Source organism: Poecilia reticulata, linkage group LG4 (assembly GCF_000633615.1).
Source record: "Poecilia reticulata strain Guanapo linkage group LG4, Guppy_female_1.0+MT, whole genome shotgun sequence".
Taxonomy (NCBI): Eukaryota; Metazoa; Chordata; class Actinopteri; order Cyprinodontiformes; family Poeciliidae; genus Poecilia; species Poecilia reticulata.
Genome location: NC_024334.1, coordinates 21,512,229 through 21,526,997, shown reverse-complemented (window position 1 = coordinate 21,526,997; position 14,769 = coordinate 21,512,229). Strand labels below are relative to the sequence as shown.

Below are 14,769 nucleotides of genomic sequence, written 5' to 3'. Positions count from 1 at the left end.
ATATGTATAAATTTCCAATCCACACATTAATTTTCTTTAAAAATGTAGCACCATTTCAGAGGAAACAATCAAGCTTTCCAGCTATATAAGATTTATTTCAACATTGCTATAAGGAAAAACAGCAACAAAATACGCCAAAAGCAACTTTTTCTTGCTTTTTCTGCTAAGTACATATTTCAATATAAAAGCAAATTGTGCAGGTCATACCTTGATGTTAGTCAGTGTCATATCAATATGTATTTCTTCCTCACGAAGCTTTGACAGGGTAGCCATTGCCTGACGCGCACCTTCCAGATCCGCCACAGGCTTTGACAGCTGTGCACCGTATCGGTTTATCGCTATGGCGATGTCAATCTTTTTCTTCTTGTACTTCTCCTTCAGGTATTTACAAATCAGTGTTTTCCAGGCTTTGGTCTCGGCTATCAAGGTCTTCTTAAGATTGCCTGCATTCACAATAGCACATTCCTCATGGAGAACCTGAACATAATTTACCACAGAGTTGTTTGATGAAAGTTCTTCATTACGTTTTAGAACTTAACGAAAACCCGACATCAAACAAGCAGACTTTTAGTTCTGGATTAGGTAGAAAATATCACATTGTCTAATTCAGAACTAAGCAGCACCTTTTACCTATGAATTAGATGGTATCACTGGTTACGCTCAGTGTTAACAGTCAGGGTGTTTTTCTTTTACAAAAAAGGAAAAGTTTTGAATGAGCTGATTGGAGAATTTACTTTTTGATTTACTACGTAGAGATATAAAAGACCATCAAGTGTCCCCAGTTAATATTGTCAACTTCTGGTTGTCTTTAAATTTCCACACTACAGCTTCACGGAATTACCACATATAAATGTATTTTATGTGTGGATTTCTTAATATAATCTTGTAATCTTACAATAAACATAAAAATATTCTGTTGCAAATTTTTTACATAATGTGTTGGAATCCCACTGGACACTACTGCCCATATTAATACTTATCTAATTAACTTTCCCTGTGTGTTAGATGTAGTCTAATACAATGTGAAGTAGTAATAACAAATTAAATATGCAATAAAAATAAATTATACCAAGGACATTATCTGGTTACCATCTAAAACAAGCCATAAGTAAGTTTACCTGTTGACAGCTCAATACACTCAACATGAAGGATAGGTGGCACAGCTTCGATTTCCTGCTCCACTGAGTCATAGTGCTGGATTTCAGACTTTATCTGGACCAAAGATGGTTTCTTGTCCATAAATTCCTTTAGAAACACATTTAGTTATATTATAAGAAAAAAAGTTCTTTTGGTTAAAATTCAACCTGTTATATTTTCAAAGCAGTTTTTTTGTTTCTGTTAACTATAGATTTTGGCTTAGTCAGTCAATATTCTTGAATGTCGCCCTCATACATGGATTTCATTTTGTGAAATAAATTTTCCTGAATACATCCACTTTGAGATGATATTCAGAATTATAAGGATCTACTTAAAAATTAAGGAAAACAAACCTTGACTTTCAGGTTCTTGTCCTCGTTCCACAGCATCTGGAATTGATTGAACTTCTTCAGAGCATCAGTGGCTAATGACTTTTGGGTGGTGATGGCAGTTTTTAGAACAGCAATAATCTTTTTAATCTCCTTGTGCTCAAGAACCAAAGGAAAGAAATTCTCTTTTTTTGGTGGCATCATGGACAGAAGAATAAAAAGTAGAAAAGCGACAAGCAACACCATTAACCAAATGTAAAAGTAAAGTAAAAAAACTAAAAATATGTGTCATATGTTGTGAACTTATATATCCACAATGAATGAAATGATTGTGAATCTAGATGGTGTTAAATATTCACACAAACCTATTTTTTTAAAGAAATGGAAAAGAACGGAAAAATGAACTGGAAATACTAAACACTTGAAATTTTTAATTGTGAACATTTTCAGGAGCTGATTACTGTTCATTTCCATGTGATGTATTTTCTTGGGTTTGCCATATACATTCTGCTAGTGTGAGCTTTGAAAGAAATATCTATATGTAAATTGTCTATTTCATTTTTTTTTCTTATTTCATATTTATATGTCAAATAATCATTCAAGTAGATTTTAAAATTTTGCACATGTTGTATATGTGCAAGAATAACAAAATTCAGAACTGGGTAAGCTTGTAGTAAGTTATATACGACGGGCATTTGTCATAAAGTTAACAACTCAATGCAATGCAACATATGCTTGTTCAGGAACAGTGGTTACTTCAAAGTGAGTAACTCAACTGATGTTCATTAGCAGTGGCGCAAAAAATGGGTATGCAGGGTATGCAACGCATAGGGACGCAGCACCAGAGGGGGCGCCAAAACCCCGTCTGAAGGGGGCGGTGCGCCGATGGTTTCCCATACACTTCAGCGCGCCCTACGCTCCTTCACCTCGCGCACATAACGAGGTAAAAGTAGCAAGTTTTACCCTTCACGTGTTGTCGCCTCGGGTGGGGTTGGTGGGGGGTTTGAGCGAGTGAGCGTTGCCCCTTCACCCTGACATTCCTTCCCTCGGGGGGGATCTATGTTTTCGCATCCACCTTAATAATGTGTAGTTGTGCCACTGTTCATTAGTCGTTGGGTTGTACTTTATTCCTACCCATTTATTTTATTCCTAATTAACACTGACTATTAGTTACCTTTTGCCGCAGAGTATTCCCACCGAAACTCCCTATTCCATGCTATTCCTTTGCTGATTTCCACCACAGCATCAGTGAGTTGATTTATACCGGACTGGATCTCATCTATGCTGGGAATCATTACCTAATAAAAACATGCGTCAGATTTACCACTAATATGTTTAGTTTAACTGCTAGGGTAAATAAAACTGGTAAGTAAGAAGAAACTTACCACTTTGGAGTTGTGAAGTCGGGCTTCGGCTTTGATCATCATATTCACAGTTGGTCCAAGCTTCCACTTCTGGAAAGTACTAAAATTGAATATCCATTAATGTTTGTTAATAAATGATTCATCCAAAGTTTTCTGGTACAAGTAGGCTGTTTCAAACACAGACATGCTTACCTTGTGCCACAAATTCTCTTTTTAAGGATATCCAGGGATCCCCTAATTGTCTTGAGGAGGGTTTCAAACACTTTTGTACTGAAGAGTTCATAAAGCTTCTTGAACTCCTGAAATAAAAAAGGCAATTACAATAAACTGTGTGAAATACTGTGTACAGCAGAATGAAACAAATGTTTTTCAGGAGGTAAGCAAACGTACTCTTTGGAAGTTGACTGATGTGTCGTGGCCTTTGAGTTCCTCAGTGCCCCTCAATACAATTGCTAGCTCTTTGATTGCACATTTAACCTGAGCAAATCTGGTACTCAAATTGTCTGCCCACTCAAGAGAAAGTTTCTGAAAAAGGTGAAAAAAAAACACGCAGACAATGAAAAAGCCGGAACGGTAAGGATTTAAAAACTACATAAGGAGCAACGCTCAAACTGAAGGTTTGCTCCTAAACATTGGTTCTAAACTAAAAACATTCCAGTTTTTACTCATTATGGTCATGCCTTATTATGAGCAATGAGATCCGGCAGGGACAACGTGTAATCATCTGGAAGGTCAATCACCACAGTCTCTGAGATTTCCCTCAGGGCGGCATCAATGTGCACCTTACAAATATGTTGTGCCTGGGAAAAACAGAATAGGCAACTTAATGGACTATGGAAAAGAGCATCACCATAATTATGTTAAGTGAAACATAGTCAATCATTTCTATATGCAATACAACTATAAATATAAAGACATTTTGGTTGTCAAAGGAAAACTCCCTTAGCTTTAAATAAAATCTTATATATATATATATATATATATATATATATATATATATATACACACACACACAAATATATATGTACAAATATATATACAGTGATACAAATATATATTTGTATCATTGTATAAATATATATTGTACAGTGCAACGCACTGAAGTGCTCAGTGCTTATGCCTGAGCACTCTGTATCTAAAACTGCCAGGCAGGAACCTCTTTATATTCAAAAACATACCTTATTTACAACGAGTTTGAGCTCAGTCAAAGCAGTCTCAACATTATCAAAGAAATTGTCCAGGAGGAAGGACGGCCACGTCACCAGCAGTGAGCCAAAGCGAAGGGCAACTTCGACCTATTGAATTAGCACCGATATACAAGCATTAAAGAAAATTATAACTTTAAAACTTTTAACAATTCCACACATTTCCTGACTGAATTGAAAGGAAATTGCTTGTAACTTCCTTTTACAAGCAAGGACGTTAGTAAACAAGGAAGGAAGGACCCATGGAAAAAAGAAGGTCAGAAGGAATGATAGAGGGAGGGGCAGAAGAAACACATGAAATACCCAAAGAAGGAAGGATTACAGGAAGAACACGTCGAAGTAGAGAATGAAGGACAGGTGTAATCACGTAAGGATGGAGGACAGAAAGAAGAATACAATAGACAATTAAATACAGAAGTCTGAAAATACAATTATTATTGCAAACTCTTATTTTCTAGACTGGTCTAGCCCTTGGTAATAACTAAACTTAAGTTCCATACTTAGTCCTAGTTGCTCTCATACTTAACACTGAATTTACAAAATACTTACATTTTTAACTTTTGAAGAAAGCAAGCTGCTTAAGTCATCACGAATGCTGACACAGGTGGATTCATACTCTTCCAAAATGGTCTAAAAAAGGCATTCAAGTGACTTTGTATCAGGTTACAATCCTTGTTTCACTACTGTAATGAAACAGCTAAAATGTACTTTACCTTAAGCCTTAGGTGACTGTCCTGTAACTTCCTTTCCATATTGAGAAGAGCTAACGCCTGCTTTGGAACCTCTAGACCCATGCTTAACATACACTTTGTGTCGCAAATGACCTCAGTTATTTTTGGATCAAAGTTAGCCATAAACCTTTTGGTCTTAGGGTGACGCACCAGCAGAGTATGATTCAGGACTGTCACGAAGAGCAGAAAAAGTGCCTAAGTGTCCTATAACAAATACGCCAGCGCTTTGCAAGAAACTAGGGACTTACTGTGATCTAGTTTGGAAAAATCATCCTTCCATGTCTGGTATTGGATACATTCAAACTCCACCAGTAAGGCTGCAGTTTGATTGTACAGTCTAAGCACTTTTTTCCCATCGGCACTTGACAGAACATCAGAGTTTTCCTTTTAAGGAAAAAAAAAACAATCAATAGAAGGAAACGCACAACCTCTTATTACTTTTTATAAATGTCGACCCACTTTAATGAATAAAATGGGTTCGTAAATCCTTTTAAAAAGGTGCCTGGCCCAACCAATTCTGCCAGAAACTGGAGGCATGTTTCTGGCAACCGGAGGATCCTTATGCCACTTTTCATAGAGCTACAAGCAAAAAGGTCGAAATTGTTTCATTCTTAAATTACAGTTTGCATCTATGTTTTAAGTTCTATCAAACTAGAAACCTTTGTGATATTATCCACTTCTGTGATGTAGCACTGGAGAACATTATGCAAAATGTTGAAAGTTTGTATCTCCAGACAAGAAAGCCTCAGCTTCTGAAACCTATGAAAAAGGAAAGTTAATATAATTATAATACAATAAAAATGACAGTAAAACATTTGCAATGTACTGAATTTTACTAACCGCTGTAGAAGTGTCAGAGCTTGCTGCGATGAGTAAATTTTTGAGAAGCATGAACTCATGAACACCTGGATTTTGTTCTGTAGACATGAACAAGGAGACATTTAAATTTCAACGTAGTTTCAGCCTCAAGCTGCGAAACCGATAACACTCATCTGCTTAGAGACAATACATCACCAGTCATCCTTCTTTCGTTTGACGACACTCTGTACAATTTTAAAAAATATGGCTATGTCAAGTAGTTAGCCTTAGACATGCATAAGTATCTGTTAATAAGTGGTGGATATATCCCGCTTTTAAATCCTTCATCTTCACATGAAAATCATTCCCTTATGGTCTATATAAACTATGATGCTTTGGTCTCAATTCCTCGCCATTGTAGCTCCATGGACCCCTCGTGGACCCCTGACGCGCACGTAAGGAATCGTGTGTTAATGCATGCTAGAATCATATCAAATGAATATATTCAAATGAATGCATTGCAATGGTGTTATTACTTTATTTACATCCTCTCCATCCATCCCAACTACCTACAATATGGAGCACAGTTTAACTATAGTGTCCATTAATGTCAGAAACCTATGAAAAATATTAATGTTACCATAATATGAATGTAGTAAACATAGGTTTAATGATGCTGTCAAACCAATGGCCAAGACATCATTACCAACACACAATGTCTGTGTCTAAAATAAGCTTTGCTGTCATTTTAACATTGTTTGGAGCTTACGGCTTTGCTGAGTCCCTCATTTCAGTACAGAGAAGGAACTGACCCTGAATCAGACAAAGTCTTTCAGAAAATCCCTTTTCATACTGGTAGAGGTAGCTGAAGCAGTGGTCTGTAAACAGACTTTTCCTACTGACGTGAGTACATTCCCGAGAAAAATAAAATTTAACCAGACACTTTGAAGAGGCTCTGATGCCGTGAAGGAGCGTAAGGAATCATGCACGCTAATACACGCTAGAACCTAACATTTTGACTTGTCTACTTGCAACTTCGCTGTAACTGAACTTGAGCTACAAAATCACTGTGGGGGGCAGAGGGCAATGGCGGATTCCCAAAACTGACTAGCCGGAAGTCATGAACTTGTTTAGCAGTTCCACGGCAAATGGGGTGACGTCACACAAAAGAAAAACATTATAGTGAATAGAGAAAAATTAACACAACTAAATATTAAAAAGTGTATTTTGCATGCTACGTCCCCTTTAACTTAATTATTGACAATTTTCAACACTTGGCTCAACCAAAAACTTTTTTGCAAGTTTCCACAGTTTTTTTTCCCCACAATTTACTTTTGGTGGTGAGCTTCAATTCTTTGAAGCTGGAAGGCCTAAGTACTATCACCCTAATTGTTAGGTCACTCCATACATTCTTTTATCAGATTTATGTTGGTAATCTCTCTGGGTCACTCTGAAACAGGTTTCTTCTATCACAAAAAATGTAATCGAAACTTATGAGTTAAAAGATGACTTGAATCCCACACTTTTCAGTCAAGTGAATAATGTGTACCTTTATCGCGTGAAAGACAATGTTCGTAATGTAGGTTGTGTAACAGACATACCTCAATGAGGCTGATTTCATTCATAAACTTGACAAAATCGCCGTCAAATTCAGTCATCTTTGGAGACAATATGTCATACTGCTTTCTTTTCAAATTCGTGGACACATTCTGGTATTGTCTGGCAAGAACTTCGATGCCTTCGATCTTTGACTTTCCAAGAGACTCAAATGTCTTGAACACTGACATTATTTGTTCGATCTACAAAAGATAACAAACGTGTTAATTCTTGGGATAGTATTGTAAAAGCGACTTGTTGAGGAGCACTTGTTTTAAACTATCTTATTTGTACGGTGGCTGACAGGTGCAAACACACAGCAGATGGCAAAATGAGTCTTGCTTAGAGTTTTGTGTCTAGTCTGCTCTGCATCCCCAGAACCAAACAGGGAGAAGCAGCATTCAGCTTCTATGTGTAACAGGATGAAGCCTGCCCTCAATGATTGAGGACATCTGTGCATCCGGTTAACTCACAGCAGCGGTGCCAAGTATAAAAGGAGGCTGCTGTTGGGCCGGAAGGTGCTCTCTAGTTGACCGTATCAGGGTATGAAGAGACAGTGCAGTAGTTAAAACAGTCTCTTCCAATATTAGACAACAATGGCATTTTTAATTACCTACTCCAGTCTCCCCCCAGTGGTCTGGCGCATTCCTGCTATGCAGAGCAAGTTTGCAGCTCTTCGTATTTGCGTTTTTGCTTTCTGCAGCATTTTTCCTTTTGCTTCTATTTCATGTTGCTGCAGCATTTTATTTGCGATTTCAGCTTTTTGCTGTTGCATTTGGGTTTGTTGAAGTTTGATTCATTCATCTGTGTGCAGCTCATTTTGCTCTTAGTGAGCATTTACATCTGTTTTCAGCTCGTTGCACCAGCTGCCATATATTTGGCTATCTCCACAGTATCAGCCTCATAGTTAACAATGACCTTTTTAAGTCTTTTACAGAAGCTCTCAAACATGCCAAAAATATGCCGCTCCGAAAGCACAAAGCCCTTTTCCTTGTGGTCTGATTTCGCCGTTAGCTTTTTTTCATGGAAGAAGGACCGATACTCCTCAAACAAAGTTGTGCAGTCCTACGCAGAACAGAATAGGCAACAGGTAATCACTGCTGAAGTCAAGCCAAAGCAATGCAAGCACACACAATAAGAAGTATTAGCGTCACAGTCACCTGCATTTTCCTCATGAGCTGTGCAGCATCTTGATCCCATATTAAACTCTTGCCATGGTCAGTAATATGTGCTCTGCACGCTGTAACCAGCTGATTTGTGACCTGGAAAAGTATACATTACCAATGTTAATATAATTGAATGGCTAACTTTTACAAAAAACAACTGAAATCTTAAACGATAATTATAATGACACACTTACTTTAATTAACAGCGATGGCATCTTTTCATTTATGTTGCGGAACAGTGGTACACTGTGAACTATTTCAATGGCGTTGACGAGACTATGCACACTTTTTATCAGGGATTCCTGGAATTATGAACAACTTATAATACAGAAGTGCTACATGCAGACAAGGGTTGTAAGACAACAATTTCTGAAAGGGTTGAACTTCCTCTAACATGTAGTACGACTACATGGCAGAGAAATGCACATGCATGCCAAATAAAAAAGTATGTCGGTGCATTTTAACAATTAGAGATCAACAAAGTTCAATCTTAAATTATGTAATTCCTGCACACAAAATGAAAAGTTTTTAATCCTTTTACTGAGTTTAAATAACAACAAAATATAAGTGTTTATAAATATATATGGTCTGGACAAAAGAAATTGGGTGTTTAAAAGGGGCAGTATTACATATGTTCCAGGCACATAGTGCCATTTTATAGCACAATCAAGTAACTATGTTACCTTTCAATGTTATAAAAATGCAATGTAACACATTGTAACTGGGCTTCCGTCTTTTTAAGAAGCTCCTATTCTGACGCTCCATCTTAGGAGATCATCACAACAACGTTTCCCCTTTAAGGGGTTTATCGCCAATTTTGGAAACGTTGCACTAAGCAGTTCCTACGATGAACTCAGCAGACACACAGTTGTCCCAGGGGATTTGCTAATTGCTGCTGCTTCTAGCCTGAAAGAGCTGAGTGAGGAAACACGGGGGGAGTGGAGGTGATCTGTGAGGCGGGAGCCTGGCAAAGGACTGCAGCCCCAAGGAAGAGCTTTGTGGAAATAGTCAACACTTGGTGAGATTGTAGGATCTCTCAAACATGCATGAAAAAAGTCAAAGCAACATGTTGTAACATGATAAAGTAAAACTAAAAAAAAAGAAGTCAATTTTAGGTCATACTCCCCCTTTAAATATATTTTCATTCAATGTATCATGACACGAGCTCTAGCTCTTCATTAAATTGCTTAAAAATACATACCGGATCATTGTTGTACAGTGCTTGCAAGACTTTCTCCAGTGTGGACAGGAATTTTAAATAGTCTTTTGACTCATTAAGACGATCTGTTATCCTCTTATCCAGATCCCGCCACACCTACACAAGGATATGGATTGAGTTAACAGGGTACGTTAAGTTATTTATTTCATTTCTTTTAGGAGCAAGCTAAAACATCTTCCTGACAGAAATACAGCTTTCTTAGAACCTACTTAGTGAGAATGTAGCCTCAAAACACTGAAAATTTTACACGGTGCAAAATGTTTTAAATTCTATACTTAACCTTGTTATTACCTTTATCATTTTGGAACGGCGTATGTGGAGTACCATTACCACTGCATTGCACTCTTCACTTTTCATGTGATTGACGATGGAGCTGAACTTTAAGTGCTTCTTCTTCCAGTATTCTAACTCGCTCAAAGGTCCCTCAGCATCTATTTTCCTCAACTGATCGTCCTCAGTCAGGACCTGATCATGACGAAAATAAAAGACATCACCGTAGTACAGCATTCTATGGGGCCTTCAGCAGAATTTGATCTGGACTCCATCTTCCTGCAAAGAACTTCACTTCACCACCACCAACAGTATTTCAGTAGGGATCTGGTGTAATATTCTAATGGCCAAATGTAGACCTGGCCATACTTTGGACACCGCTGACTTGCCTGAAGCATGTTGAAACCTAATCGCTAGTTACAGCCTTCAAAGCGTCCCCCGTAAAAGCTTGAAACACAGACCATACATCTAAAAAGTTTGATATTTAAGCACAGCAAATGAAACGTTTCATTTGGCCATTAGAATATTTTTTGGAGGCTGGTTTCAATGTTAGATTATCAGTGACAATTTTTTAAATATCTGCTACAACACATAGTATTAATCTATTTATAAGCTTTTTTTTTGCTTTTATTGAAATTTCAAGTTACATAAGACTGCTAACTTTTACTTAAAAGCGGATTTAAATGTTCTTCCTGAAAATACATTGAAGCCTTTTACTAAAGCAACAAAATATCAACCAGATAACTTGGAAAATTGAATGTCTTTGTTTTAGTGAGGTGGAACCTTTTTTAATTGTGATTTACAAATCCCTTTTCTATGAAAATATGAATACTTTGTAGTTTCAATAAAATGACTTAATTTTTCAACAGGTAAAAAGAATTTACAGAAAATACAGAAAAAATAAAAAATTATATATATATAATCGTTTTAGAAAAAAAATTTAAGGCCTGTTAGTAGTTTTAACTTGTCAGTTTTGCTACGTTTGGTTAGTTTAAATACCACTACCGTTCTGAACTAACACTCCGTCTTTCTGTGTCTTGTAACATCTTTCATCCTGTTTTAACCACTTCTAGTACTAATCAAAGGCAGTTCATTAGATCACAGATAAATGTTTGTGATTACAAACCTGTTCAATCTCCTTGCACCAGCGCCTCAGAATATCTTCCAGTCGCTGCACTTCCTCAAAGTCAGAAGCTGCGGCTTTCATCTCTTCAAGACACGTCAGTTTGGAAAAGTCGACATCAAACGGTTTGCTCAAATGAACAACACTGGTGTTTCTTATCCGAAGGTCTGGTAAAACAGTCAAAGTAATGCAAAAATAAATATAAACTGTACTAAAGTATTCTTTGACTTTTGTAGTTTCTCAACATACATGTATTTTTCTTCTGTTAACACTTAGTCAACTTGAAAGAATACGCAGCAAAAACTGAGAAGAGAAAAAAGATCCTACCATCAAGCGAGCTCAGAAAATGTTTAAAGTTATCCAGGAAGATCTTTTTTGTTTTTTCCCCATGTTTTGACTGGTCCAATGCGCCCCAGCTGTCCTGTGTCTCAAGAATCTGTAGCAGAAATCCATAGGCATTCCTTAATCCTTTCAGGAGTCCCTCAGTGGCATCGATCGCAGAGAAACAAATTAGCTATGAGACATTCAGAAAAAAAGAAAAACCATGAGAAGGAATGGAAGAAGCATAATAAACACAGGTAATATTATTTATTTTGATACTACACAATGGCAAATGACTCAAATACTTTTGGGAACAAGTATGTTTTAACATAGTATTTTTTTTTTCTCTTTTACAGCGTGAAACATTCATTCTCATTCTGACGTAAAGTAAGATAACTTATTTCGCGCTTAACAGTGAATGAACACTTTAACTACACCTACTTTGTATGAAGTGAACCTTAAAAACTAGAATAACTTTGCACGTGCACACAAAAAATAAATTAATAAATTAATTAATTAATTATGCAAGTCACAGAGAAAAACTACATCAAATTTTACCTCATGTATATTTTCAGGAGTCACAGGAACGGTCACGTCTGTTCGAGCAAAATAGCAGCAGATGCCGGTCAGACAGGTCTGGCTTAAATCGGCTAAAAACAGCCTGCGTTTTTTATCCAGTGCGGCAAGTCCCTGAGGTGTGCGCCCACTTTCTGAAAGCAAATGCAAAATGGCCCAAGCGAGTGACATAAGCGACAACTACTGTTTTAGAAAACTGAAATCCGTTAATTATAGCCCTCAGGCTAGCTTAAGTTCTGTAAAATGAAAAAATTTTTAAAAATGTACAGGAGATGGACTCAGGTCTGACAGTGCAGACTTCCAGGCTTTCTGCATGTAATCCTACCTACTCCTGGGGGGTCAGACTCCTGGTAGACGAAGGAGATCGTTTTGCAACCTCCAGCATCAAAGAAACGATCAAAAGCAGCCAGCTATGCCGTAAAAAAAGCAAACAAGCAAGCAAAACGTGGTAAGAACAGAGAAGCAGGTATCAAATACCAATCCAAGCAAAAAAAACGAAATTTCTGAATTTAAAGACAACATCGAATCAAACCCAAAAATGTGAAAGGAAAAAAAAATGCACGCAATGCAATACTGTATCACATATAATGCGTTCATGATGTTTGACACAGCTGTTTGACATAGTCAGACATCTGCCTGCGCTCTTTAACTAAGCAGTTCATTATTGCTTTACAGTACTTTACAGTCTCGTTATGAAGAGACTGTACAGCACATAACAAATCTAGGCATCACAACACAAAATGTATGAGGAAAAGGGAGGTACAAATACTGTAAAAAAAAGTACAACTGTGTATGTTCCCCCTTGAGCTGCACTCAACAATACACTTTAAACCAAGACCTTTACGGCCTCAATAATGATATTTTCAAAGTTGCCTAAGGACAATGATGAAACTGCTGTCCGGACCGACCCAAAGCATGAGCGAACTAAGCTTGGTTCGACCCCCAAACCAGCAAGTGTCTCCTGTAAATGCCTGAACTTTGACCAGACTTCTACATTGGGTTATTGTAAACGAGAATGCTATTAAATCAGATTTGACGGTTGCAGTAAATATAAATAAAAAGATATGAAATTGTTTAAAATTCAAAATTTTAAACAAGTCTTTCAAAAGATGGTCAATTTCAAGAAGATTCACCATTATAGAACCGAATCTTCCTCTCACCATATATTTGGCTTGTGTTTAATTACAAAAATTAAAATTCAACTAAATACTGTATGTAGATCACAGAAATGCGATCAGATCTTCAAGGGATTGTTGAAGATAATTAACTTGAGACGCTCCATTTTAGTTTAGTGGTATCGCTTCACATGTCAGCATTGATTTGGATTCAGTGTTTTGTAACAAAAACACAATTCGACTTGAAGCTTAAAACTAAGGTTATCGTTCCAGATTTTCATTAAATTAGAAAGTCATACCAGCCCGGAATCACAATCCAGCTACTCCATACAAAGTTTCCCTCCCTTTCATTGACCGATTTGATTGATTTTCTGAAGGCAAAGCCACAAAGAAAGACTTACGGATGGAGAATCTAAAACAAATTCCTCTACTGCTGATGGGGTCAAAGATAGCTCATTTGCTATTACTTCGAACATGTATTTGTGTGAAGAGGTGAGCAGCGTTCTTCGCTCCTCTCTCTCCTTCTTATAGGTCAACTGAACAAGGCAAGAAGTGCAATTAGCAAACTGTTAGGAGATAAGTTGAATCTGCTGTCTGAAATCAAAAGGCCAAGGAAAAGAAAAAATAGACTTACTTCATTTCCAAGTTTGTTGGTTTTTGATTTTTGTGCATCCATTATGAAAACGTTTGGAGGCAGGTATAAGGGCTTCCTCGCTGTTTAAAATCTCAGCTCTCCTTCTCCTCCTATGACTAGAACACAGTAGTCATATGTAATTTTACGTTTTCTATTTCTTTACGGAAAAATAGCCACACCAATATCTGGTGACCATATGAAGTCAAAGCAGAAAGGAAAACGGGCATTCAGTGTATCTGAAATGCTCTCTTAACAATTAGTTAAGAAATGTTGAATTATGTATTTTTGCAATGCATGATGTGACCTGCGCAAATTATACCCTCCCACGCACTGCAGGAGATCCACACCTGACCAAAACCCATCCTTCTTCCCCAATGTCCTGAGACATAGACAGTGGTTGGTATCAACTCCAGCAATAAAAAAAAAAAAAAAAAAAAAAAAAGCTCACTTAAAATGCTTGGTAATTTTTATGCACATTAACTTGTTAAAAACTGTTTTATATATATATAAAACACAAGATAATTTGAGGAAACATTTACACCACTAGCAAGATGGTCTCAAACTGGACTTGGGCAACTGGACGTTGATAATGTGAACCGATCAGAGTCAGGTTCTGCAATCACCAAAACAACCGTCACTCTATTAATTGGTTACAAAATATCCGCTTAATGCTCTGCAGAATCGCTCGTGAACTGCCACCCTGCGCACTCTGTTAAAAACAATACATTTTTAACAAATTGTTCAAAAGTTATTCTTTTTTCCTCCTTTCTAGCGGGTGCATTATGCTCAACCGTTAGCCTTGGCATAGCTGTTCGCTTTCAATAGGACATAACTACTTATAATAAAGGGAGAACGACTTTCCCGCTGGTCTTACCGAAATGTGACCTTCTCTTGAAACTGGAGCTTCTCTTGAAGGCATTTCTTTCGTCAATTCCGATGTTTTCTTAAAAACAAAAAACAAAAAAAACAGGCTTTTGTGTATCCTGGTGAAGTTTTCCACCGCAACCAGCCGTTACTGTGACGGTTACTGGTTTCAAACGGTTCATAAATCTTTTAATTGTCACAAGCGTAGCAGTTGGTAAAAATTTTGAAAAAAAAAAAAAAAAAACATAATTCATGCAGCCTTCTGATATTTGATTTAAATATTTCCCCGGTCTTATCATGAAAAAAGAGATTTCCAGATCA

General features: G+C 37.1%; 1 protein-coding gene across 1 annotated transcript in view; it reads right to left on the bottom strand.

The window, feature by feature from the left end:
- Positions 1–14,571, bottom strand: part of LOC103463729 (dynein heavy chain 8, axonemal) — a 42,048-nt gene extending 27,477 nt beyond the window's left edge. The window contains exons 1-28 of the mRNA XM_008407281.2: positions 14,459–14,571; positions 13,585–13,700; positions 13,352–13,486; positions 12,161–12,245; positions 11,818–11,969; positions 11,266–11,452; positions 10,942–11,105; positions 9,837–10,010; positions 9,528–9,641; positions 8,521–8,628; positions 8,321–8,422; positions 8,079–8,225; positions 7,166–7,363; positions 5,607–5,683; positions 5,426–5,525; positions 5,226–5,345; positions 5,015–5,150; positions 4,749–4,936; positions 4,585–4,665; positions 4,009–4,125; positions 3,511–3,630; positions 3,221–3,355; positions 3,023–3,129; positions 2,852–2,930; positions 2,641–2,764; positions 1,491–1,651; positions 1,119–1,245; positions 208–443 (exon numbers count right to left, since the gene is read on the bottom strand). Coding sequence (XP_008405503.1) covers positions 208–443; positions 1,119–1,245; positions 1,491–1,651; positions 2,641–2,764; positions 2,852–2,930; positions 3,023–3,129; positions 3,221–3,355; positions 3,511–3,630; positions 4,009–4,125; positions 4,585–4,665; positions 4,749–4,936; positions 5,015–5,150; positions 5,226–5,345; positions 5,426–5,525; positions 5,607–5,683; positions 7,166–7,363; positions 8,079–8,225; positions 8,321–8,422; positions 8,521–8,628; positions 9,528–9,641; positions 9,837–10,010; positions 10,942–11,105; positions 11,266–11,452; positions 11,818–11,969; positions 12,161–12,245; positions 13,352–13,486; positions 13,585–13,626 — 3,516 coding nt within the window. The 5' untranslated portion in view covers positions 13,627–13,700; positions 14,459–14,571. The remainder of the gene's footprint in view (positions 1–207; positions 444–1,118; positions 1,246–1,490; positions 1,652–2,640; positions 2,765–2,851; positions 2,931–3,022; positions 3,130–3,220; positions 3,356–3,510; positions 3,631–4,008; positions 4,126–4,584; positions 4,666–4,748; positions 4,937–5,014; positions 5,151–5,225; positions 5,346–5,425; positions 5,526–5,606; positions 5,684–7,165; positions 7,364–8,078; positions 8,226–8,320; positions 8,423–8,520; positions 8,629–9,527; positions 9,642–9,836; positions 10,011–10,941; positions 11,106–11,265; positions 11,453–11,817; positions 11,970–12,160; positions 12,246–13,351; positions 13,487–13,584; positions 13,701–14,458) is intronic.
- Positions 14,572–14,769: the final 198 nt, after the last annotated feature.